Here is a 24,885-nt window from a genome sequence, read left to right on the forward strand (position 1 = left end):
AGTGCCTTACCCATTGTACTCTCTGACCCCTTTAGTGCTATTCTCTTATTCTCCATCTGAATCTAGGACAAGGTCATGACACACTATGTGTGTTGAAACTGGGAAGCATAGTCTTCCACGCCCCAAGAGACCAGTTCAAGAGTTCAAGTAAAGGAGACAGTTTTGAGTTTAGAATCTACAAAGTCCTTTGCGGCGGGGGTGGGGATAGGCAGGGAAAGTTACTCACTTTGAGTTAATACCTCACTCCAGAGCATAGCTATTTAGATTATTATTATACCTACACCCAGAGGCACCAAGAGTCACTCCTGGCAGTACCCAGACCATATGTAGCATATGGGACTCTAACTGGGTGCCGATGTGTGCAAGACAAGCACTTTACCCCTCCCCCATTTGTACTATCTCTCTGGTCCCCTATATGATGATGATGATAACACCCAAGCTGGCAGGGGAGATGTCTCAAAGGGTTAGAGACATATTCTGTTTGTGGAAACTGGCGGGGAGGTGGTGTTTCATCTCTGGCACCACATCATCTCCAGAGAAACAAGTTGGCAACAGGTCCCTGGCTGTGGATCCCCAAACTATACTGCCCCCTTAAAGTACTATACTTACCCCTAAACCTGCCCCCAAGTAAAGTGCATGTAAATAATGAGCCCACTAGCGTTTACTTCACCTCTCACATCTGTGGAGGTCTTCCAGCCTGCAAGGTCGAATCAGACCCTTATTAGCAGTGATCATTACCAGGGCTGAGGATGCATCCTAGGCAGGCTTGCATTTGGGGACAGGGAACTGAGGCAGGGGCTTGGCCATGGCCACTGGTGTGTGTCAAGATCTGAATAGGAGCTTCGAGCTATATACGTGTTGTCGTCCAAGATGCACAAGAAATAAAGGGTTTCAAAGCTCCCAAATCCGCACAAATTCATTATAGCGAACTGCACTAGCAGCCTGTGCCGACTGACTTAGACTTGGGGGCGGGCACTTGAGGCGAGTCTTCAGCGCATGCGCAGTAGCCTGAAGTTCCCACACGGCTGAACTTTCCAGGCAGCCGGAGAAGGCGTTAGCTGTTTTTTGGCTCAGTAAGGCCTCCGTAGGACGACGGCTCCCGGGGAGCGGAGTTTGGCGCGAGTGCACGACCGGGATGATGAATAAACCGATACGCTCCGCCTTGACCGGTGGCGACCGGCCGGAGCTCGTCGGGGCCGGTCACGTGAGCGCCGGCCGGAGGAGGCAGCAGCGGCGCGATGACGTAACGACGTCGGTCGTCACGTCGAGTGCGTCACGCCACGCCAAGCCGCGCCCCCATCGGGGGTCAGTCAAGGTCTGCGCCTGCGCCTGCGCCTCCGCTGGACCTGCGGGCCGGCCGCCGGCTTCGGGTGGGAGCCGGGCGCCCGCGGTGATGGGTGAGTCCGGCTGCGGGGGTGGCGCGGGGGCGGGGAAGGACTCCGCCGGGATGCACGGAGGGCTCGAAGCAGCCGCCCGGGCCCGGAGCCCCGGCGCGGGGAGGGTCTCGGGTGGAGCCGAGGTTCCTTGCCCGGCCTCTGGGCCGCTGGAGACGAGTCGGCGCTCCCGAAATCAACCAACCTGCGATGCGCTGGACGGCGCGCGCCCACCGCGGGGCGGGAGGAAGCTGGGCCTGGGCTGGCTCTGCAACCCCCGCATCACCCCTGGGGTCCGGATCTCGGGGACCCCGGGCAGATTTCCTTTCAGAGACGGTGCCTTGGTGCATTTGGCCCGGCTTCTCCTCTTTTCCCCCTTGCAAGGGGTAAGATGAAGTCCCCCAAAGCTGGACCCGTGTTGCATGCATGCATGGCACGGGCCTGCGACACCATGTTGCATCGCTTTGTTGGCGACTGTGGCCCAAGGCGGGGAGGGAGCGAGCAGGTGGGGTGATGAAGACTTGTGTCGGGTCGAGGTGTTGCTGGTGAATCTCTGGATTGAGTTGGGTGGGTTGAGCTAGCTAGGTGAATGAAGCGAGCATGCCTCCTCCGCCTGGATTGACTTCTTTGGACTGGAAGAAGCTTTGTTTTTTTAGCCCTTCAAGCTGCTCTGGAGTCCCACCTCTTTATGTCTCTGGAATCAGAAGCCCTTTTTGGGGGGTCGGCCCTTAAGACTCCCGAGGCGCGCACGCCCTTGGCCTTGCAACTAGGAGTCTCTGCCCTGAGTTTGTTGTTGTTGTTGTTGTTGTTGTAATGGACTGGTTTGGTCCTTGAACGAAACGTCCAGAACACAGTTTTAGGATTTTTGGCTCTTGAGTCTCTGTGGACGGTTCTTAGGCCGTTAGCAGAAATTTTTATTTTTTTAAATTTTTGTTCTTAGGCCACATCTGGCTTTGCTCAGGGCTTGTTCCAGTTTCTGCACTCAGGCCTGTACTACTGGCGGGCACCGGTGACCATAGGGGATGTCTGGTATCTAATCCACTGCACTACTCTCTATCACTCTGCCCCCCAGGCACTTCCTAATTGTAGCTTTTTAAGTGTGCTTCTAATTGTGTTGATCGTGGCTAAGGTGTCAGGCTGAGGAGTAGACTTGACTGATTTTGTTTGTTTGGTTTTTTGTTTTGTTTTGTTGTTGTTTTGGAGCCTCAGGGGGTTACTCCTGGCAGATGCGAGGTGAGGGGGGGACGGGACACCATATGGGATGCCATATGGGACGCCAGAGATCAAACCCAGGTCCATCCCAGGTCCATCCCAGGTCCGCAGCTTGCTATCACTATGGGTGCATGTTTGGGTGTTTTGGCTGATTCTTTTCTGCATGCTGACTCAGGCCGGGTGACTTGTGGGAGTTCCTATCCTTGGAGAATTACTGTGGCCTTCTCCCCAGTTCTTGTGAGCAAAGCAAGACCTTTGGCCTGCGATCACCTCCAGGTCTTGTTTATTCCTGCTTGCTATAAATTACAGTGTTAGATGCTACACTTTTCTTATCCCGCTCAAGTTGGATGCTTGCAGGTGCTGGAAAGCCAGCTTCATGAACTTTGCTTTCTAATGTTGAGACATGTTGTTAGCTGATGTTTTATTTAGGTAGCAGGTGTAGATTATGATAGGTAAGCAAACAGCCAGAAATTACTATTCAGATTAAAGAATTTAAAGAGAGAGGTCTGTTTGGTGAGGAGAAGACATGTTTACAATGTAGAACAGCATGCAAACATCTCAACTGCATTTCCCTGTTGGACACACTAGCCTTTCTGTTGCCAAATTAAGAAGCTCCTCAGGATGAGGATGAGAGGATGAGAGGAACGGGAGAAATTGAAATCTGTTTGCCCTGGGAGTGTTCCGTAACAGTATTTTCACTTGTGCCAGGTATTTTTATTTCGGGGCATGGGTTGCCAGGGATGGAAACAGGGCCACATGCATGCTAGAATGCTCCACTGCTGAGCCTCATCCTATTAGCCACCATTCCTGCTCACTTTATAGCAGCTACAATTTCAGGTTGTTTTGGGTTGTTTACATCCTATGTTCATCTGTACTCAGGCGACGCCCAGTTTGGCGTTTAGGAGATTGTGTGGTGCCCGGGGTGGAACCTGGGCTCCTGCAGACTAAGCATGTTCACAGGCCCATTGAACTACCGTGTTTCACCATACAGTCTTAGATTTGTAAGGCGAAATACATTTATTTTGGCAGACAGAAGTGGTTGTGACCGTTATGTACAGTTTTGAGAATGGGGGGGGGATCTGAGGTGTCTGGTATGTGGGGCTGCTCCTCTGAGCAGTGCTCAGAGATCGAACCTAAGGCTCAGGGTTGCTCCTAGCATCATGCAGTGCCAGGGATGGGGGCTTGAGCCTCCTACATGCAAAGCTTGTGCTCTGCCTGATGAGCTGACTCTAGCACTGAAGCTTTTCCTCAGTGAGCCAAGTATTACTGAGAAAAAAGGCAGGGTGTGAATCTTTTTTTTTTTTTTTTTTTGGTTTTTGGGCCACACCCGGCGTTGCTCAGGGGTTACTCCTGGCTGGCTGCTCAGAAATAGCTCCTGCCAGGCACGAGGGACCATATAGGACACCGGGATTCGAACCAACCACCTTTGGTCCTGGATCGGCTGCTTGCAAGGCAAGCTGTGCCTTGTGCTATCTCTCCAGGCTGTGCTATCTCTCCGGGCCCCAGGGTGTGAATCTTATACAGCAAAATAAGGTATCTCCCTGGGCCTAGCCCAATTCTGGATCCTTGACAAACTGGGTAAAGTACCATTAACTTGAAAAGTAATTCAAGTGCCATTCTAATACAAATACAATTAAATGTGTGTGTGTGTGTGTGTGTGTGTGTGTGTGTGTGTGTGTGTGTGTGTGTGTGTGTGTGTGTGTGTGTGTGTGTGTGTGTATGGACAAGTTTTGTGTTGTTTTAGGGTCATACACAGAGGTGCTCTGAATTTATTTCTGGCTCTGCCACCAAAGATCATGTAAGGTGCTGGGAATTGAAGCCTGGTAAGCCATAGGCAGGGCATATGCCCTACCGCTGTGCTATCTCCAGCAGCTGTGGTTGCAAAATTTTGTTGCTCAAGTGCGCTTGTAATTTGTATTACCAAGGAGCACATATTATTAAAAGCCTTTCGAGTTTTATATATATTAGGTGTTCAGTATGTAAAATGTGAAAACATTTTCTTTTTTTCTCTCTTTTTTTTTTTTCCTTTTTAACCTTTACTTTTTAAGCTACGGGCTAAAAGAAATAGTATTTGGGGCCAGAGAGATAGCATGGAGGTAAGGCGTTTGCCTTTCGTGCAGAAGATCGGTGGTTCGAATCCCGGTATCCCATACGGTCTCCTGAGCCCGCCAGGAGCGATTTCTGAACATATAGCCAGGAGTAAACCCTGAGCGCTGCCGGGTGTAACCCAAAAAACAAAAACAAAACAAAACAAAAAAAAATATATACTGTTAAAAGATTACATTTATATAATTCATATGTACACTTTTAGTGGTGATTTCTTAACAGACAAAATTCTAGAATATGAGTTTACAAACAAACTACATAGAAGACTTCATTAACGTAAAATAGCTTAAATTTATCATTCTTCCTAGGAAGGATTTCACATGTCTGGTTCACTAACATAAACTAGCAGTCTAATTTTTTCTAATTAAATCCACTTATGAATGGGCTGGAGTTCATTTAAAAAACATGTAGAAGTAGCTATTTTTTAATATAATTTGTATTTTGAACATAGTGGCTTACATATTGTTGACAGTATTTTAGGTACATATTTACATAAAATTAGGGGGATTCCCATCACCGATTTGTCCTCCCTATATCTCCGTTTTCGTCCTACCTCCCAAATCCTCCTCCCTCACCCCCGGGGCTGCTAGAAAATATGGTCCCCTCTGTACCTAGTTTACTACTTAGTAGTCTTGCACCTGTTTGGTCTTGGTGCCTCCCTTATTTCCCCCTCTAACTGGGAGGCAGGACTAGATAGTTCAAGTTATGTGGTTTTGTTTGAAGAAGAGAAAAGTAATAAACTAGGGTAAAAGTCTAATATGCCGAAAATGGGAGAAGTAGCTATTTTATAGATAGCAAGTTCGTACTTAAGTCGTTCTTTTAATAAATAATTTTCTAGGACTCTATACATTTAATACTCTTCTGCCTTAAGAAAATAGAAGCTTTATCACACTTTGATACCATCTGTAAATTTTGAAAACTTCTTTTTTTTTTTTTTTTTTTTTTTTAATGGTTTTTGGGTCACACCTGGTGGCACTCAGGAATTACTCCTGGCTTTGCTTTCAGAAGTTACTCCTGGGGCCAGAGAGATAGCATGGAGGTAAGGCATTTGCCTTGCATGCAGAGGTCATTGGTTCGAATCCAGGAGTAACCCAAGTGCTGTCGGGTGTGACCCAAAAACCAAAAAAAAAAGAAAAAGAAGTCGCTCCTGTCAGGCTCGGGGGTCCACATGGGATGCCTGGATTCAAACTGGGGTCCAAACTGGGTCCATATCGCTCAGGCCCCTGAAGACTTTTTCTTTTTTCTTTTCTTTTCTTTTTTTTTTTTTTTTTTTTTTTTTTTTTTTTTTTGGTTTTTGGGTCACACCTAGCAGTGCTCAGAGGTTACTCCTGACTCTACGCTCAGAAATCGCTCCTGGCAGGCTCAGGGGACCATATGGGATGCTGGGATTCCAACCACCAACCTTGTGCATGCAAGGCCAACGCCTTATCTCCAAGCTATCTCTCCAGACTCTGAAAACATTTTCTTTTGTTTGTGTGTTTGTTTGTTTGTTTGGTTGGTTGATTTTTGGTTTTTGGGTCACACCCAGCAGCACTCAGGGGTTACTCCTGGCTCCACACTCAGAAATCCCTCCTGGCAGGCTCAGGGGACTATATGGGATGCCGGGATTCAAATTACTGACCTTCTGCATGCAAGGCAAAACGCCTTACCTCCATGCTATCTCTGGCCCCTGAAAACATTTTCTTTTTTTTTTTTTTTTTTGGTTTTTGGTTTTTGGGCCACACCCGATAATGCTCAGGGGTTACTCCTGGCTATGTACTCAGAAGTTGCTCCTGGCTTGGGGGACCATATGGGACACCGGGGGATCGAACCGCGGTCCGTCCAAGGTTAGCGCAGGCAAGGCAGGCACCTTACCTTTAGCGCCACCGCCCGGCCCTTCTTTTTTGTCTTGAAAACATTTTCTTAAGTTACATTGTGTTACTTTGTAGTCATATATACATTAATCTCATTTTTTTACTCATTTATTTATATTTTTTGGTTTTTGTTTTTTGTTTGTTTTGTTTTTGGGTCACACCCAGCGGTGCTCAGGGGTTACTCCTAGCTGTCTGCTCAGAAATAGCTCCTGGCAGGCACGGGGGACCATATGGGACACCGGGATTCGAACCAACCACTTTAGGTCCTGGATCAGCTGCTTGCAAGGCAAACACCGCTGTGCTATCTCTCCGGGCCCTATTTTTTGGTTTTTGGGCCACATCCGGCAGTGCTCAGAAATTGCACCTGGCAGGCTCAGGGGACCATATGGGATGCTGGGATTCGAATCACCATCTGTCCTGGGTCAGCTGCATACAAAGGAAATGCCTTATTGCTGTCTCCGGCCCCTACATTTTTTTTTTTTATGAAGCAATTGTGATCAGTCCTTCATAATTGAGTTTCAGATATACAATGAATCAGGGCCCTTCCCATCTTACCTCCACCAATGGACCCAGAGTGTGTCCTATGCCATCACTCTTTGCCCCCTGGCCTACCAGTATAACAGATCCCTTTAAGTTTAGATTATTGTGGATGGAGAGATATCACTGCTGTATGGCATTTGCCTTGCACACAGCCGACCCAGGACGGATGGCAGTTCAAAGCCGAGCATCCCATAAAATCCCCCAGCCAGCCAGGAATGATTTCTGAGTGCAGAGCTGGGAGTAACCCAAGTGCTGTCAGGTGTGACCCAAAAATAAAATAAAACAAAAAGTTTAGATACTTAAAGTTTAGGTCCCTTGATTCTATTGATTCTATTATCGTTGACTTTGGCTTGGGTGTTTAGTTCTGTTCTTATATTTTTTCCCTGCCAAATATCCAAGACCACTTTGCCCCTGGCCCCCAGCCTTTATCTATTTCTCTTAGTTATATAGAAAAATGCGGGAATATGTGGTAAAATAAAGTAAACCATGTCCCAAGTTTCTATGTAAAAGGCGGAAGCCCCAATTTAAAAACTAAGAGTTAAAAAAATACAATAAAAAAGGGGGGACAGCAAAATATGGGGTAAATAGGGCTGAAGCTGTAAGTCATTTGTTTGCCTTGCACATGACCAACACGAGATGGACCCTGGTTTGAATCCCGGCATTTCATATGGTGCCCCGAGCCTGCCAGGAGTGACTTCAAAGCACAGAGCCAGGAGTAACCCCTGAGTGTGGCCAGGTATGACCAAAAAAACCAATAAATAAATAATATGAGGAAAATAGAAAGGAAAAACCTTTGATCTTAAAACAGGGAGACCTTACCAATGAAGAAACATCATGGCATAAAACCAACTATAGGCTCTGGGCATACTGAGTTGTCTAACCCCAAAGTCTTTCTCTGTGGTTCCAGTAAAAGCTCTTCACAATCATGGTTGTCGTGATCAGGTTTCTATAGTTAGAAATCCTGGTTTTTGTATAGATCTTATGTTGAAGTTAGGGTGACACGGAGCATCTTCTGTTTTTTTCTCACCAGTAGGTTGCAATGCAGAGAACCCTGCCCTGAAAGCATGTTGTTGTTGTTACCAAGTTGTCAGGGTATCATATGAACCCACTCTGGAGCAAGTTGATGTCATGGCAGCATTAGGGCCTTCCCTGGTAGAAGTCCAATTCCTGGTGCTGGTGTTGAAAATCATGCTGGTTCGATAAATGGAATCCAAGGTTCAGGGGTGAATGGCCAATGTTTGATCTTCTGAAGCCTAAGCCAAGACACTATGACTAGTGTTCAGAGTGTAAGACCCCACTGCAATATAAAATTTAAGTGTTCCTTGGCAGAATGGCATTGCCCATACACCCCTGAGCCACGGACACCATCTCTGGAAACAACCACAATTGTCTATAACATTACCAGGAAGCAAACTTCTACCAGGAAAGACCCTACCTACCATTGCCTGGCATTGACTTACTCCAAAGCGGGTTTTCTTAACACCCAGACAACTTAGCAACAGCAGCAACCTGCTTGTAGGGCAGGGCTCTTCGCATCTAATGGTGAAGTGAAACCAGAAGACGCTCCACATCATCCTGACTTCGATGAAGGAAATGCACAGAAACCAGAATCTTTAACTATAGGAACCTGACACCAACAACAGCTAATGTGCGAGAAAATTTCACCGGGACCATAGAGGACTCAGGGATTGGACAACCTAGTATGCCTGGAGCCCAGAGTTGTTCTTTTTTTTTTTTTTTTTTTTTTTTTTTTTTTGTGGTTTTTGGGTCACACCCGGCAGTGCTCAGTATTACTCCTGGCTCCATGCTCAGAAATTGCTCCTGGCAGGCACGGGGGACCATATGGGACGCTGGGATTCGAACCGATGACCTCTTGCATGAAAGGCAAACGCCTTACCTCCATGCTATCTCTCCAGCCCCCCAGAGTTGTTCTTATGCCAGAAAACTTTAGTGATAAGGTCTCCTTGTATGTCGGCTTTTTTTTTCCCATTTTCCCCATATATTGCTGGGCCTATGCAAACAACTATTGCCATTCTCACACCATTATTATTGTTGGATTTTTTTTTAGCTCTTATCCTTTAAAAAAAAAAAAGAGGGGCCAGAGAGATAGCATGGAGGTAGGGTGTTTGCCTTGCATGCAGAAGGACTGTGGTTTGAATCCTGACATCTCATACAGTCCCCTGAGCCTGCCAGGAGTGATTTCTGAGCTTAGAGCCAGGAGTAACCCGAGTGCAGCCAGGTGTGACCCAAAAAACAAACAAACAAACTAAAAATAACTGTAGTAAAATGCCTGTCTCGAATACAGACGGGATGGGAAGGAGGGAGGGGGGCACTGGTGGTGGGAATGTTGCACTGGGTTGTGCTGTTAATGACCGAAACACAACTACAATCGTGTTTGTAATCATGGTGCTTAAATAAAGAGTTTATAAAAAAAATTTACATGTTCCTATACCTACTAGATAAGAACTTATTTTCACATGTAAGATTTCCCCATTTTAATGTGCCTATGCAAAAAGGAACAATGCCACATGGTACTTACCAGTGCATATGGGAGTCAAAGTAACAAGCTAAACAATCCCGATAACCTGGTTCTAACATCTGTGTTCCAACATAAACTTGGAACACAAGAGAAACTTATCTACTGGAATTTCCTACTAAGGAGATTCAAAAAAAGGAATGTGGATGTTATTGTCAACAATATGTAAGACACTATGATCAAAATAAAAATTATATATATTAAAAAAAAAAAAGGAATGTGGAAAACTGCCGCTACGTAAGATAGACAATAAAAATTATACCTATTAAGGAAATACATCTAAAGAAATATTCAAAGGAGAATTACATGTCCCCTTTAAGATTTTTTTTTCTTTCTCCTCACCTCTCCCCCTTTAAGTTTTTTGAAATAGTCTGAGCGGGGAGTGGGGATGTAAAATCCAGAGCACACCTGAAGCCTGCAACATGGTCTTGTGGAGTCTGAAAAATGGCTCCCAGAAGTCACATATCAGGAAATGTCCTTGAGCTGAGGGGCTTTTGCATCAATATCATTTTTTTTTTTTTTTTTTTGGTTTTTGGGCCACACCCAGTAACGCTCAGGGGTTACTCCTGGCTATGTGCTCAGAAGTTGCTCCTGGCTTGGGGGACCATATGGGACACCGGGGGATCGAACCACGGTCCGTCCAAGGTTAGCGCAGGCGAGGCAGGCACCTTACCTTTAGCGCCACCGCCCGGCCCCATCAATATCATTTTTTAAAACATCGTTGAGTTCTTGGACTGTAGAAGGGCAGAACATAACAGGACTATAAAGTATTTCTATGTCAATTGTGTTTTAAATGTTCGTTCATTTCTGACCAACATAGGGCCTTATAGGGTTTGAAAGAGCTCAGTGGAGCTATTTCTGGAGCACATGCTCTGCCTGCAGAAGGCCTGAGTTCTATCCCTGACACTCAGTTTGCTGAGAGCAACAGGTCCAACCTGGGAGTACCGTATTTTCCGGTGTATAAGACGACCCCCAATTTTGCAGTTAAAACAGGTTTAGACCTATATTCGCTGTATCAGACAGAACGTTCCTGTGCTGCATGTGTTCCTGTGCTCATGTACCACAGTGAGCCAATCACAACAAGCAAAGGTTCAAAGGTTCTACTGTAATAGACTTCCTCTCTGACTCTGGCCAATCTGAGCAGGCTTTTTACAGTGTAGATTCGGGTCCAGAACATTGTCTAATTTGCATGCATAAAAAGCCTGCTTGGATTGGCTGAGTTAGAGAGGCGGTCAGAGCAGCCTTGCAGTGACTGGTGCAGGATCGAGTTGGAAAATTCGTTTTGTGGCAATATTCAGACAATTTTCGTTCAGCGGCTTTCGGGATATACTCGGCGTATAAGACGACCCCCTATTTTCGGTTGACTTTGTTTGTTTCAAGGGTCGTCTTATACGCCAGAAAATATGGTAAGATATGCGGCATAGTTTTTAGAAACTAAAATCTTGTTACTAAGGCTTAATTGACATGCTGGCACTTTTGAGGAAATTATTTGGTTTTGTGTGGCAGTTTGGGCATTCAGGCTCAAAAAGGTTAGCCATCACTGGTGCTTGCTTTGTTCATGGCTCACAGAAGTTCCATTCCTTGCATCCCATATAGTCCCTGAACCCACTAGGATTGATTCCTGGTAAGAGCCAGGAGTAAGCCCTCAGCACTACTGGGTGTGGTCCTAAACAAAAAAAAAAAACAAAACAGACAAACAAAAATACCCCCATACCCAGCTGGGTGTGGTCCTAAACCAAAAAACAAAACAAACAAACAAAAATACCCCCACACCCAGCTTTTAACTCTTGTCTGTTAATACAATTAAAGTAAAAATACAGATGACCAAGTAATTAATAATTATCAATTATATCAATGGTACTCTAGCAGATTGTTCTATTGTCTATATATAGAACATATGTTTAAAATATATAAAAGATGGGGCCAGAGAGATAACATGGAGGTAGCACATATGCCTTGCATGCAGAAGGACTGTGGTTAGAATCCTAGCATCTTATATGGTCCGCTGAGCCTGCCAGTAGTGATTTCTGAGCATAGAGCCAGGAGTGACCCCTGAGCACTGCCGGGTGAGACCCAAAAGCCAAAATAAATAAATATATTTTATATGTATTTATTATATATTTATAAATATATTTATATGAATATATGCTTGTATTTTTTGTATATATATAAAAGGGGCAAAAGTGATAGCACAGTGGGTAGGGTGTTTGCCTTCCATGCCGCCAACCTGGGTTCGATCGTAGGCATCCCATATGGTCCCCCCCCAAGCCTGCAAGGAGTAATTTCTGAGTGCAGATTCAGGAGTAACCCCTGAGCATCACTGGGTGTGACCCCAAACCTAAAATTAAGTAACATGCATAAATATGTGTTATATAAAATTTATAAATGAGGAGCTAGAGTGATAATATGGAGGGTACGATGCTTCCAGTGCATGCAGCCAACCCAGGTTTGATCACCAGTATCCTATATGGTCCTCAAGTACTGCCGCGAGTGATTACTGAGTAGTGAGCCAGGAGTAGTTCCTGAGCACGTCGGTTGTTGCCTTCCCCCAATTATATAAAAATTGTATATGAATACTGTTTGTTTGGGCCACACCTGGCAATGCTCGGGACCCTGTGTTGTGCCGGGGATTGAACTCAGGTCAACTGCTTGCAAGGCCAAGTACCCTGTCCACTGTACGATCTCTTTAGTGGGGTCTCAAACTTGCGGCCCACGGGTCACAAACGGCCCTCCGTACATTTTGTGGCCCTGCCCTAGAGGAATCTTTTTTTGTTTTGTTTTGTTTTAGTTGTTTGGGTCAAACCCCCAATGTTCAAGGCTTACTACTGACTTTGCACTCAAGGATCACCCCGACTTTGCCTCCTGCGGCCCCCCAGGTAAATTGAGTTTGAGACCCCTGTGTCTAGCCACTATATATAAGTATTTATATATGTGTGTGTGTGTGTGTGTGTGTGTGTGTGTGTGTGTGTGTGTGTGTGTGTGTGTACACATACGTGTTTAGGACTTTTATACCTGGGTCTGTTCCCAGGGGTCACTCCTGGTGGACCCAAGGGATGCTGAGGATCAAACCCAGGTTGACCGAGTGCTAGACCTTAGTTCAAGGAAATAGTTTTTGAAATGTGAATTAACAAAGAGTAAGAGAATAAGACACTGGTGAAGGGGGGTATTTTTTTATGACTGAAAACCAACTACAATCATGCTTGTAATCATGGTGCTTAATAAAGATTTTATTTTAAAAAAAAGGAGTTTTTGTAATTGGGTCATCATTAATGGGGCAACAGAGCTCAGAGGCCTCAGATATAGTGGTCGAACTAGACATCCAAAGCTGAATCACAACACTGAAAACCACTGAACTTTGAAATGTGCCTGTCAAGGGGGCAGGCCGTGGTGTGAGGACATCGAAATGCTGATGGAGAGAAGTGGACACTGGTGGTGGGATTGGGTTTAGAATACTGTATGCATAATACTCAATTGTCAATAACTTTGTAAATCATGGGTTTTAAGGGGTTTTGTTTGTTTTGTTTATTTTGTTTATTTTTGGGCCACTCAGGGGTTGCTCCTGGCTTTGCGATTAGAAATCCCTCCTTGCAGGCTTGGGGACCATTTGGGATGTCAGAAATCGAACCCAGGTCCATCCTGGGTCGGCCTCATCCAAGGCAAACACACTACCGCTGTGCTATCTCTCTGGTGCGTGTGTGCGTGTGTGTTATGTGTGTGTGTGCTATTTCTCTGGCCCCGTGTGTGTGTGTGTGTGTGTGTGTGTGTGTTTAATAATACTGATTTACCAAGTTATTTAAAATACAGTTGTTTCTTGGGCCAGAGTGATAGCACAGCAGTAGGATGTTTGCCTTGCAACTGCCAACCTGGGACTGACCCAGGCTTGATCCCCAGCTTCCCATATGGTCCCGAGTGCTGTCAAGTGTGGCCCTCCAAAAATAAAAATAAATCAAATAAAACACAGTTGTTTCAGTCATTTGGTGTTCTAGTACCAATCCTATTGCCAGTGTGGCCTTCCCTCTACCAGTTTCCCCAGTTTCATACCTGTGGGTGTACCTATTTGAAACCCTGAGACCCACCCATTTCTGGGAGGGGTCTTGGGAACCGGATAGTAGGTGTAACCTTACCTGCGAGACCCTCCCATTCCTGGGAGGGGTCTTGGAAATGTTAGATAAGGCTTGAACCAAGGGAATTCGGCCCTTTTTGGCTCTTTGCCCTTTCTGCGCTGCTGTGCGCTCTGGCTTCTGGGTTTCTGTGTTCTGGTCTTTGACCAGCATGGAGCCCAAAGGGAAGATGGCTAACAGGAAATAAGATGCAGGGCTAGCAAAATATTGCTGTGCATGAAAGGTTATGAATAGGCCACACACACGTGGTGGCTAGGGCTTGAATAAAGTTGTTGCTTCCTGACGCCTGACTGTGAGTGAGTGATTTCACCTGGGCCTGGGATTCGCCAACTGCATGGAGGTTGCAGAGCCACGTGGACTGGGATGGCACGGACAGAAATCCACCGACATCCAGCCCCATCGTTAATTATTTAACACAACAATACCCAACCCCCAAATTGGTCCTCTTGAGCAGTCACAACAATTGTACTTAATATTGCTTGTTCCAAAAGACAAATGGAATTATAAGAAAACAGATGAATAAAAGTCAGATTGTGATTATTGTTATTCCATATCACAAGTGGTGTTACTGAAGTATGGGGCTGGTTAGCCTTCTGTATTATTATTATTTTCTGTTTTGGTTTTGTTTGGGGACCATGACCAAAGGTGCTCAGGGCTTAACTCCTGTCTTTATGCTCAATGATCACTCTTGGTGATCCTTGGAGGTGCCAGGGCTTGAACCTGGCTCAGATGCATTCAAGGCAAGCACCCTACCAATTGTACACATTACTATGTTTGTTTGTTTGCTTGCCTGCTTTCTTCATTGATTCTATAGGACTGACATGGGGCTGCATATGCACCTGAACGGTGCAGAAGCTAGAGAACTGGAATGATTTGGTGTCCAATGTAATTGTGAGCTGCTTTGCCTTCAGGTAGAAAGGGGAAGCTGCCTGCCCTGCTCTGAGAGGATGCCAGTTTCTAATCCAGACCAGTCTACTTGGGGACATCCATCAGCATCATGTTCTTTTGGAGATTAATTGAGTCACGGTTCTTTAATTGAAATTAAATAAAATTGAGTCTTCAGATTTTGCAAAGCACATGTTGTAATGTATTGGTCTCTTTAGTAGTTTGAGGATAAAAGAGGATATCTGACTTTTATCAAAAATTCTTTTGTTTTGTTTTGTTTTGTTTTGTTTGTTTTTGGGCCACACCCGGCGGTGCTCAGGGGTTACTCCTGGCTGTCTGCTCAGAAATAGCTCCTGGCAGGCACAGGGGACTATATGGGACACCGGGATTCGAACCAACCACCTTTGGTCCTGGATCGGCTGCTTGCAAGGCAAACGCCGCTCGCTGTGCTATCTCTCCGGGCCCTCAAAAATTCTTTTTTAGAAACGCAAATCAAAACTCAACTATGTGGAACTAGAGAGACACTGTAAAGGCCTTGCACATGGCTGACCCAGGTTCAGTCCCTGGTACTTAGTATGATCCCCCGAGCTCATCAGGGAATGAGTCCTGAATACAGAGTCAGGAATAAGCTCATCAGGGAATGAGTCCTGAATACAGAGTCAGGAATAAGCCTCTGAGCATTACTGAGTGTGATCCATCAAAACATAACAGACAGGAAAAACTCATTCTGTAAGCCACAGAGACTACTACTAGATGTCAGGACCACAACTTCTGATATCTGTGTCAGATAGATTCATAATGGGCTAACATCTTAAGACCAGACAATAACATTCATAATGTTGATTGCTCTATCCATTTTAATTTCTGTGTTGCTTTCCACTCACTGTAAGGGAGCATGATCCTGCAGAAGTAGGCCCCTCTACTGTCCTGCTGTGGATTGACACTTGACAATGGGCTTATGTGACTTGGTTCTGCCATTGAAGAAAGACTGCTCAGGGCTGGTGTTTACACCTTTGGGAAGACAGTTGCCAAAGATCAGAAGCCTTCCCTATAAAATCTCTCTTCACAAGAAGGAACTCATGCTACTTACAGCCGCAGCGGCCTTCGACTGTGGAGAGAATTGGGTCTGATTCCATCTCAGACTCACTGTGGGCCAGGAGTAAGAAGGACACAGATAGTAAGAAGTCTGTCAGTTAGACTAGAACTTCCCACAGAGCATTTTTCGGTTTGTTGCTGGGCCGTAGCTACAGTGCTCGGGACTGTGCCTGCAGATCAAAACTGAAGCTCCTTATGCACAACATGTAAATGCAGTCCAGCCCTTTGAGCACCTCCCCTGAACTCCATAGAATACCTGTTATTGTTTTGAGGCCCTCCTCAGTAGTGCTCTGACTATTGGGCTGTTTTTGGGACTGCGCACAGGATTGAACCTCAGCCTCCTTCCTACAAAGCATATGCTCAACCTTCTCTACATATCCTCCATAGGTGCCTTCAAATAAAAAAAGAAGTTTTGTTGAAAGGCAAATGTATTCACTCAAACAAACTTACTTTTTTTTTTTTTCCCAATCACATCCAGTGTCCCTCAAGTATTAGTCCTGGCTTTGCATTTTCAGGAGTCACTTCCGGTGGGCTGAAGGACCATATGGGATGCTGGGGATCAAACTTAGGTCAGTCTCATGCAAGGCAAATAACCTAATTGCTGTTATATTGAAATGCCCATCAAAAATTTTATTTTAGGGGCCGGGCGGTGGCGCTCGAGGTAAGGTGCCTGCCTTACCTGCGCTAGCCTAGGAGACGGACCGCGGTTCGATCCCCCGGCGTCCCATATGGTCCCCCAAGCCAGGATCGACTTCTGAGCGCATAGCCAGGAGTAACCCCTGAGCGTCACCGGGTGTGGCCCAAAAACCAAAAAAAAAAAAAAAAAAAAATTTTTATTTTAAATAAGCATCTCAATAAAGTAAGGAAAAACATTGACAGAGTGCAAGGAAAAAAAAAAAAACAAGGAGGGGGGCAGGAAAGATAATATAGGGTTAAACTGCTTGCCTTTTGTTCTAAAACTCTAGTTGAGTTCCCACCACTGTACTTGGTCACACGGGCTTCACCAGGTATGATCCCTGAGCACTGCGATGTGGACCCCCAAGCCAAAAAAAAAGGAAAGATAGTAGAACTGATCCTGGGGCCGGAGAGATAGCATGGAGGTAAGGCATTTGCCCATCATGCAGGAGGTCATCGGTTTGAATCCCGGCGCCCCATATGGTCCCCCGTGCCTGCCAGGAGCAATTTCTGAGCCTGGAGCCAGGAATAACCCCTGAGCACTGCCGGGTGTGACCCAAAAACCACAAAAAAAAACTGATCCTTTGCCAGGATTAGAGTCATAAATTAACCCCGATCAAGGGAAAAGGGATTAAAAGATTAGAAGTAATTTTTAAAATAGCAAGTGCATTCTAAGACAATATGAAAAAACTCAAACTTTGTTTCTTATAGGAAATACAGTCATCAGAATTGACTGCAGAAGAAAGATCCTAACCTACTACCAGTATCAATGGAAAAAACTGGAGTTCTCCAAAAGCTGCCATCCCCCAAAACACCAAGGCCAGATATTACAGGTGAAATCTTTGAACTTTTAAGAAAAGTGGTTATACTGGGACCAGAGCGGTGGCACTAGAAGTAAGGCATATGTCTTACAAGCACTGTCTAAGAAAGGTCTTCTGGTTGTCATTTCTTACTTTTAGGTTAAAAAATCTTCATGAAAAAGAAAGATACGAAGCAGCATGATGGATTCAGAGGCTCATGAAAAGAGGCCGCCCATCCTGTCATCTTCCAGTCAGGAGCTGTCCCCTCACATCGCAAGTGTCAGTGAAATGAAGCATTACTTGTGTGGCTACTGTGCAGCGTTCAACAACGTGGCCCTCACATTCCCCATTCAGAAGGTTCTCTTCCGGCAGCAACTCTACGGCATCAAGACCCGAGATGCTATTCTTCAGCTGCAGAAGGATGGGTTTCGAAACTTGTATCGAGGCATCCTCCCCCCGCTGATGCAGAAGACCACCACCCTGGCACTTATGTTCGGTCTGTATGAGGATCTGTCCTGCCTGCTCCGGAAGCATGTCAGCTCCCCGGAGTTCGCCACGCAGAGCCTGGCAGCAGTCCTCGCGGGCACAACAGAAGCCATTTTCACTCCGCTGGAAAGAGTTCAGACCTTGCTTCAGGACCATCGGCACCATGACAAATTTACCAACACTTACCAGGCATTCAAGGCACTGAAGTGCCATGGGATCCGAGAGTATTACCGGGGCTTGGTGCCCATTCTTTTTCGTAATGGGTTTAGTAATGTCCTGTTCTTTGGTTTACGAGGCCCCATTAAGGAGCATCTGCCCACCGCAACAACCCACAGTGCCCATCTGGTCAACGACTTCATCTGTGGGGGTCTCTTGGGGGCTATGCTGGGAATCCTGTTCTTCCCAATCAATGTGGTGAAAACTCGGATGCAGTCGCAGATTGGTGGGGAGTTTCAATCTTTCCCCAAGGTGTTCCAAAAAATCTGGCTAGAACGGGACAGGAAGCTCACAAATCTTTTCAGAGGTGCCCATTTGAATTACCACCGTTCCCTCATTTCTTGGGGAATTATTAATGCAACCTATGAGTTCTTGTTAAAAATTATATGAGAGACATCATTAGCCCAGTGACATTTATCAGTACAGTAAGGCCCTCTAAGAAGAATGCAGTTTGGCTTCACTCCTAATTGGCAAAACACAGTGGTGTCTTAAGTCTAGGGCATAGTGATTATGGGCACAGCTGTTTTCCTGAAGCACCAACAAATTTAGAATAAAAGGTTTCAGTAGGAAATTATGAGGGTTTTGTTTTGTTGTCCCCTCCCTCCTTACTTTTAAAGTCAGAATTTTAGCCATTTGCCTGGTTAATAGTGTCCATGAAATGGTTTTTCCCAAGAGATGATTCCCTCTCTGGGTCTTTCCTGCATAAAGAAAAGATTCCTCCAGTCCAGACATGCCTCAGGCTTGCTTTAACTACTCCAGTGCTTGCCTCTGCTCTGAGAATGCCCAGAGGAGCATTCTCATTGCTATATTTAAGCATAACACAATAGGACAGAGGAGCAGAACACAAGAGATGAACAGCTTCTTAGGGAGAAATAGCTTCTCATGATAAATAGCTTGCTTTTTTTTTTTTTTTTTTTGGTGCCATGACAGCAATGCTCAGTGGTTACTTCTGGCTATGCTGGGGGACCATATGGAATGCTAGAGATTGAACCTGGGTTGTGTGCAAGGTAGGTGTCCTACCCGCTGTACTATTGCTCTGGCCCTGTATCGATCAGAAAGCACCCCCTGCCCCATGGGGTAGTTGGTGTCTCTCTGTATAGATGTTAAAGACTCCAGCAACTGATAAGGTCTATCTAGTGATGAATGAATGTGACCTTAAACCTTTTCAATCCACTTCATTGCCAGAACATGGGAGATTTTGAATTTATTTTTTTTAGTTTTTATTTTTAATTTTTTTTTTTTTGGTTTTTGGGCCACACCCGGCGGTGCTCATGGGTTACTCCTGGCTGTCTGTGCAGAGATAGCTCCTGGCAGGCACGGGGGACCATATGGGATACCAGGATTCGAACCAACCACCTTTGGTCCTGGATCGGCTGCTTGCAAGGCAAACGCCGCTGTGCTATCTCTCTGGGCCCGAGATTTTGAATTTATAGATGTATCAACCTACTCAAAAGTTTGGGGTTATTTTTTTGTTTTTTGTTTTTTTTGTTTTTCGGCCACACCGGTGGCACTCGGGTTACTCCTGGCTCTGTGCTCAGAAATCGCTCATGGCAGGCATGGGGGACCATATGGGATGCCAGATTTGAACCACCTTTGATCCTGGGTCATCCATTTGCAAGGCAAATGCCCTAGTGCTATGCTATCTCTCTGGCCCCTACTCAGAAGTTTCTTATGAATTGCTTAAAGAGCAGTTAAACTCCATTTCTTTGATTCATTGCTGCCAAACTAGCCAAGTGCATTACGTTTTTTCCCCCTTTGATAGTGTGTTATTTTCTTTCTTTTTTTTTTTTTTTTTTTTTTTTTTTTTGGTTTTTGGGCCACACCCTGCGGTGCTCAGGGGTTACTCCTGGCTGTCTGTGCAGAAATAGCTCCTGGCAGGCACAGGGGGACCATATGGGACACCGGGATTCAAACCAACCCCCTTAGGTCCTGGATCAGCTGCTTGCAAGGCAAACGCTCCGGCCCCAGTAGTGTGCCATTTTCAGTGTCCTGTTTTAAAACTCTTCAGAACACTTTGATATTGATTTTACTTCATTTGTGTTCCCCGTTTGTTTTCTTTTAAAACAAAGAAAAGGGTAAAAAAAAAAACACAGAATAGCTTTCACCTATTGTGGTATTGGCTCTGTTTATTTTACTCTTGGACATAGATTTCTTTTGGCAGTCTTGGGTTTAATAATGAAGTTTCCAGCTTCAATATTAAAAGAATAAAGAAGATGCTGAAAAGGTCCATTTAAGTTGTAGAACTTGGTTACAGATGGAGAGCAGACTCTCTTTCGCCTGAGAGACACCTCTTAAAGGAAGCAGCTGTTAAAGTAATTGTTTCCAGATAAATGGCAAAATGACTCATCCTAGTGGAGCAAAACTTATACATCATCCTTGAAAAGTGGCTTCTCACTCTACAAACTCACAGTTGTAAATACTCTGTTGTGACGATCACATTCCAGCATCTGACTTGGTGGAGTGGTAAACAGTCTCGTGTCCAGGTTTCTGTAGTTTTGGGTTACAGATCTAATAGATTGTTCTAGTACATGAACAGTGTTCACACTGGCCAAAACAGTTAGGCTCTTTATTGCTTACTCCATTTCTGGACAGATAATCCAAAAAAACCCACAAAAGTTTACCTCTCAGTCCACTAGGGCAGATCAGATCAAATGAGCATCCTTCCTTCTGGCAGTAGAGGTTAGGGAGTGGCATTAGGTGAGTGCCTCGCCACAAGGAAATGCCATAGCTTTACTGCAGCTGGAAGTGGCTGTTTACTCTAGAAACCTTGATGCAGGTGTCAGGGTTTCTGGAAACAAATTAACACCAAATAAATGTGACTAGCTTCTTTTGTTCTATTTAATAGTCAGGGTTGATGTCGGTCAAGTTCCAGCAATGACCTGGGCACTCTGGTGCCTTCATTTCAGGCGGGTGTGTGTGTTTGTGTGTGTGTGTGTGTGTGTGTGTGTGTGTGTGTGTGTGTGTGTGTGTGTGCTTCCGGCTGTGTCTGCGAACCCCTTCACCCCCCACCCCCCTGACTCAAGCAGGTGAGTGCTGCTGAGGTCCAGAGATGGTCTCTGCTCTCCAGGGCCTCCTTTCATCTATACACTCCATGCAGTGTTAGGAATCTGATTTCTAAAAGCACTTTTGTGAAATTGAAATGAAGTGAAGTTGAAATGGGGGAGAGGATGCCTTAGTTGGCTTCTGCTGTCTCAAATATGTTGCTTTTTAAAAAATAAATATTTTTAATGGTTTTAACAGAAATTTTGGATTTATTTATCACTTTTACAGCTTTTGAAGACCAAACTGCAACTACTTTACCAGGGATTATTGTCTGTTAACAGAACCCTTAAATTTGGGAAAAAAGAAAATCAAACTGATGGTTACCAACAGCTTTGTATGGACTTTATTTTTGGGGGTGAAGGGGCCCACACCCGGCCATGCTCAGGGGTTACTCCTGGCTCTGCACTCAGGAATTACTCCTGGTGGTGCTTGGGGGACCACCATGTGATGCCAGGGATTGAACCTGCCTCTCCCGCTGTACTAGTTGCTCCAGCCCCAGCTTTGTATGAACTTTAAAGTAGCCAAAATGTTCCTAAGTGAATCTAACTTGTTTTTACCATTAGTGTGAACTGGTATGGTAATGTTGAAAAGACAAGATAAGGGAATAAAACCTTCCCTGAAAAGCTTTACAAGTGGCTTTTCTGTCACAAACCTGGCATGCAGGCCATCTTGGATTCTACATTTAATACAATGGCTTGAGCCCTGTGGACCCCACCAAGTGAAACAAAACCTTTACGGGGCAGCCAATAGTTTTAATTTGTGATTGGAGACAATTGATGTCTTGCCTCAATAAGCAACACTCACCTTTGGTTGATTTTTATGATCCTCAGCTCTTGTGAACTGTGCAATAAAACAGTTGTGTATGTAGTACCTTTGGAGACCTGAAAATCAGATGACAATGGAAATAATCATTACAGACTGCAGACAGGTAAGGGAATGTTGGACAGGAAAGAGGCTCCAGAGGGCTTCACAGAAGCTTGTTAGGTTGGCCCATGCTGTTCAGTGTAGGCAACACTGCAGTGTTCAGGCTATGCCGGCAAAGGGAAGGTGAGACGAACTACTTTGGAAGGGAAGATGACCATTCAAGAGTTGGTTCCTTTTAAGTCACAATCTGGTTTTGTCTTTGGGCAAAGCAGGGCACATCAAAGACTTGAATCGTGGTTTCCCTGCACTTACGGATTCTTCGTGTTTGATACTCTTTAATAAATGCTTGACTAAGTGGCTCCTAAATTGGGTATCTACATGTTTCCCCTTTTAAAGTTTGATCATTAAAAGTGGGTACAAACACAAAGCTGTTTTTGATATTTTGAGTTTTGTGACTGAATTCAATGAAATGTTTAATGTTTCAGAATTACATGCTTTTTTTTTTGGCAATTATGTGGAATAAAGTATTATTTGGTCTCATTCTTAGCACTCATTGTGGTAGCTGAATCTGGATTTGTTTTGTTTTGCTTTTGGGTCATGCCCAGCTGTGCTCAGGGCCTACTCCTGTCTATGTACTCAGGGATCAGTCACTGGTGGCACCATATGGTGGCCAGGTGTCAAACCTGGGTTGGCCACATGTAAGGCAAATACCGTACTCCCCAGGCTCTCTTGCTCCAGCTGCAAAACATTTTGAGTTTTCTCATATGAAATAAACTTCACTGAGTGTATGCTATCTTGGTGATTCAGTTTATCAGTTGTTGGGAAAAGTGATTTCAGGTGTGTTTATCATGTCCATTTGGCACTGTAGTTTCTTACCACCTTGTAAACCACTAATGTGGCTTCATTAATGGTACTCTCTCAGATGGTGATGAAATCAAGCATAATTAATGTTGGTGTGTGGAGCTATCTTATAGTGGGTAAGGCATTTGCCTTGTATGCAGCTGACTCAAGTTCGATCCTGGACACCACCCAAGTCCTGCCAGGAGTGATCCTTAAGCACTGCTGAAAAAAAAAGGGGTGGGGTGGGGGAGTAGGGCCGGAGAGATAGCACAGTGGCGTTTGCCTTGCAAGCAGCTGATCCAGGACCTAAGGTGGTTGGTTTGAATCCTGGCGTCCCATATGATCCCCTGTGCCTGCTAGAAGCTATTTCTGAGCAGATAGCCGGGTGTAACCCCTGAGCACTGCCGGGTATGGCCAAAAAAAAAAAAAGAAAAGAAAAGAAATGAATATGGCCTCCAAAGTATCCTCCAGAAGTATTATTGACAGTGACCATTTCTGTTGGTGCAATCTGAAGTGACATGGGAACACAACCAGTGGTGCTTAGGGTTTACTCATGGCTCTTTGCTCAGAGATCACTCCTGGTGGGACTAGGGTCCATATTACTGCCAAGGATGGGAACTGGGTTGACTACAAGGAAAGCAGGCTACCTGCTTTACTCTCAGGCCCCTATGAATTTGTTTTTGGGCCACACCTTGTGGTGCTCAGGGTTTACTACTCCAGGTGGGCTTGGGGGACCATATGGGATGCCGGGAATCAAATTTCGGTCAGCTATGTGCAAGGCAAATGCCCTACCTTTTGTACTATTTGTTATCTTATGTCCTCCATGTCTGTTCTTCCCTTCATTTTTGTTGTGAGGACCAGGTTGCATATTCACTCACTAGAAACTACATGCTTAGTTGAAGCTCCCAACTATGGTTTTGTTTTTTAGTGGAAGTCTCTCTCTCTCTCTCTCTCTCTCTCTCTGTCTCTCTCCTCTCTCTCTCTCTCCTTCCTTCACCCCTCTCTCCCCCTCTCTCTCTCTGCCCCTCTCCCCTCTCTCTCCTCTCTTCTCTCTCCCCCGCTTTTGGCTTTTGGATTACATCCGGCAGTGCTCAGGGTTCACTCCTGGCTCCACGCTCAGAAATCACTCCTGGCAGGCACAGGGGACCATATGGGATGCCGGGATTCGAACCACCATCCTTCTGCATGAAAAACAAACGCCTGACCTCCATGCTATCTCTCCGGCCCCCAAGTGGAAGTCTCTGAACTGCTTTACACATGCTCACCAGGGTCATACTTCTAGGATTTGGTGCTTAAACACCTTTTTTGGTTTTTATTTTTGAATCACACCCAGTGATGCTCGGGTTATTCCTGGAGAGTTCAGGGAACCAGATGAAGTAATGGGGATCAAACCCAGGTTGACCACATGCAATCTTTGGCCCCAACTATCTATTTTTTTTTTTTTTCTAATTGTGATACTAGTTGGGGTCTTTTTGTGTTCCCATACACCTGCCTGTAAAGTGGCTGGAAATTGTGACACTGGGGATTGCAGATACAAGTAAGTTCTGAACACTGCTGGATGTGGCCTACACTCCTCCCAAATAAAATTAATTAAAAGCTTATAGGAGATAGAGGTAATTTTATATTTTAAGATGTTTAAATCTGGGCCCGGAGAGATAGCACAGCGGCGTTTGCCTTGCAAGCAGCCAATCCAGGACCAAAGGTGGTTGGTTCGAATCCTGGTGTCCCATATGGTCCCCTGTGCCTGCCAGGAGCTATTTCTGAGCAGACAGCCAGGAGTGACCCCTGAGCAACGCCGGGTGTGGGTCAAAAACAAAAAAACAAGACAACAAAAAAAAGATGTTTAAATCTAGTTTTCAATGAACATCTCTTTACTAGAAGGTAAAAGGTACTATAACTTTGTTTTTACCATATCAATAATGTTTAAGATGGTCCAAACTACATAATCTGAGTTCGGTGCAAAATAAAATGAAGTATTTAAATATTCCATGTTAGGACTGGAGTGATAGTGCAATGGGTAGGTCACTTGCCTTGCATGCTGCTGACTCAGGTTCAATCCCTGGCACCTCATATGGTCGCCGGAGCCCTGCTAGGGGTGATTCCTGAGTGCAAAGCCAGGTGTAACCAGATGTGGCCCAAAAACCAGATGGAAAAGGATTTCCAAGATGAATTCATAACAGTGCTAAACTAAATAAGGTCTTTCTCAGGATAGTGTCCTACATGACTGCACTTCACACACCC

The 24,885-nt window shown here is 45.2% G+C and overlaps 1 protein-coding gene and 1 long non-coding RNA gene across 2 annotated transcripts; both read left to right on the forward strand.

The window, feature by feature from the left end:
* The first annotated feature begins 1,271 nt into the window (after positions 1–1,271).
* LOC126023968 (uncharacterized) lies at positions 1,272–17,226 on the forward strand. Its single transcript, XR_007500864.1, has 2 exons — positions 1,272–1,397; positions 17,108–17,226. It is a non-coding gene; the product is annotated as an uncharacterized LOC126023968 (long non-coding RNA).
* A 128-nt stretch (positions 17,227–17,354) lies between these two features.
* On the forward strand, positions 17,355–18,472 carry SLC25A51 (solute carrier family 25 member 51). Its single transcript, XM_049784166.1, has one exon. It carries the CDS (start codon positions 17,395–17,397, stop codon positions 18,286–18,288), a length of 894 nt encoding a protein of 297 aa, XP_049640123.1. The 5' UTR covers positions 17,355–17,394; the 3' UTR covers positions 18,289–18,472.
* The last annotated feature ends 6,413 nt before the right edge of the window (positions 18,473–24,885 follow it).

Source organism: Suncus etruscus, chromosome 1 (assembly GCF_024139225.1).
Source record: "Suncus etruscus isolate mSunEtr1 chromosome 1, mSunEtr1.pri.cur, whole genome shotgun sequence".
Lineage (NCBI taxonomy): Eukaryota > Metazoa > Chordata > Mammalia > Eulipotyphla > Soricidae > Suncus > Suncus etruscus.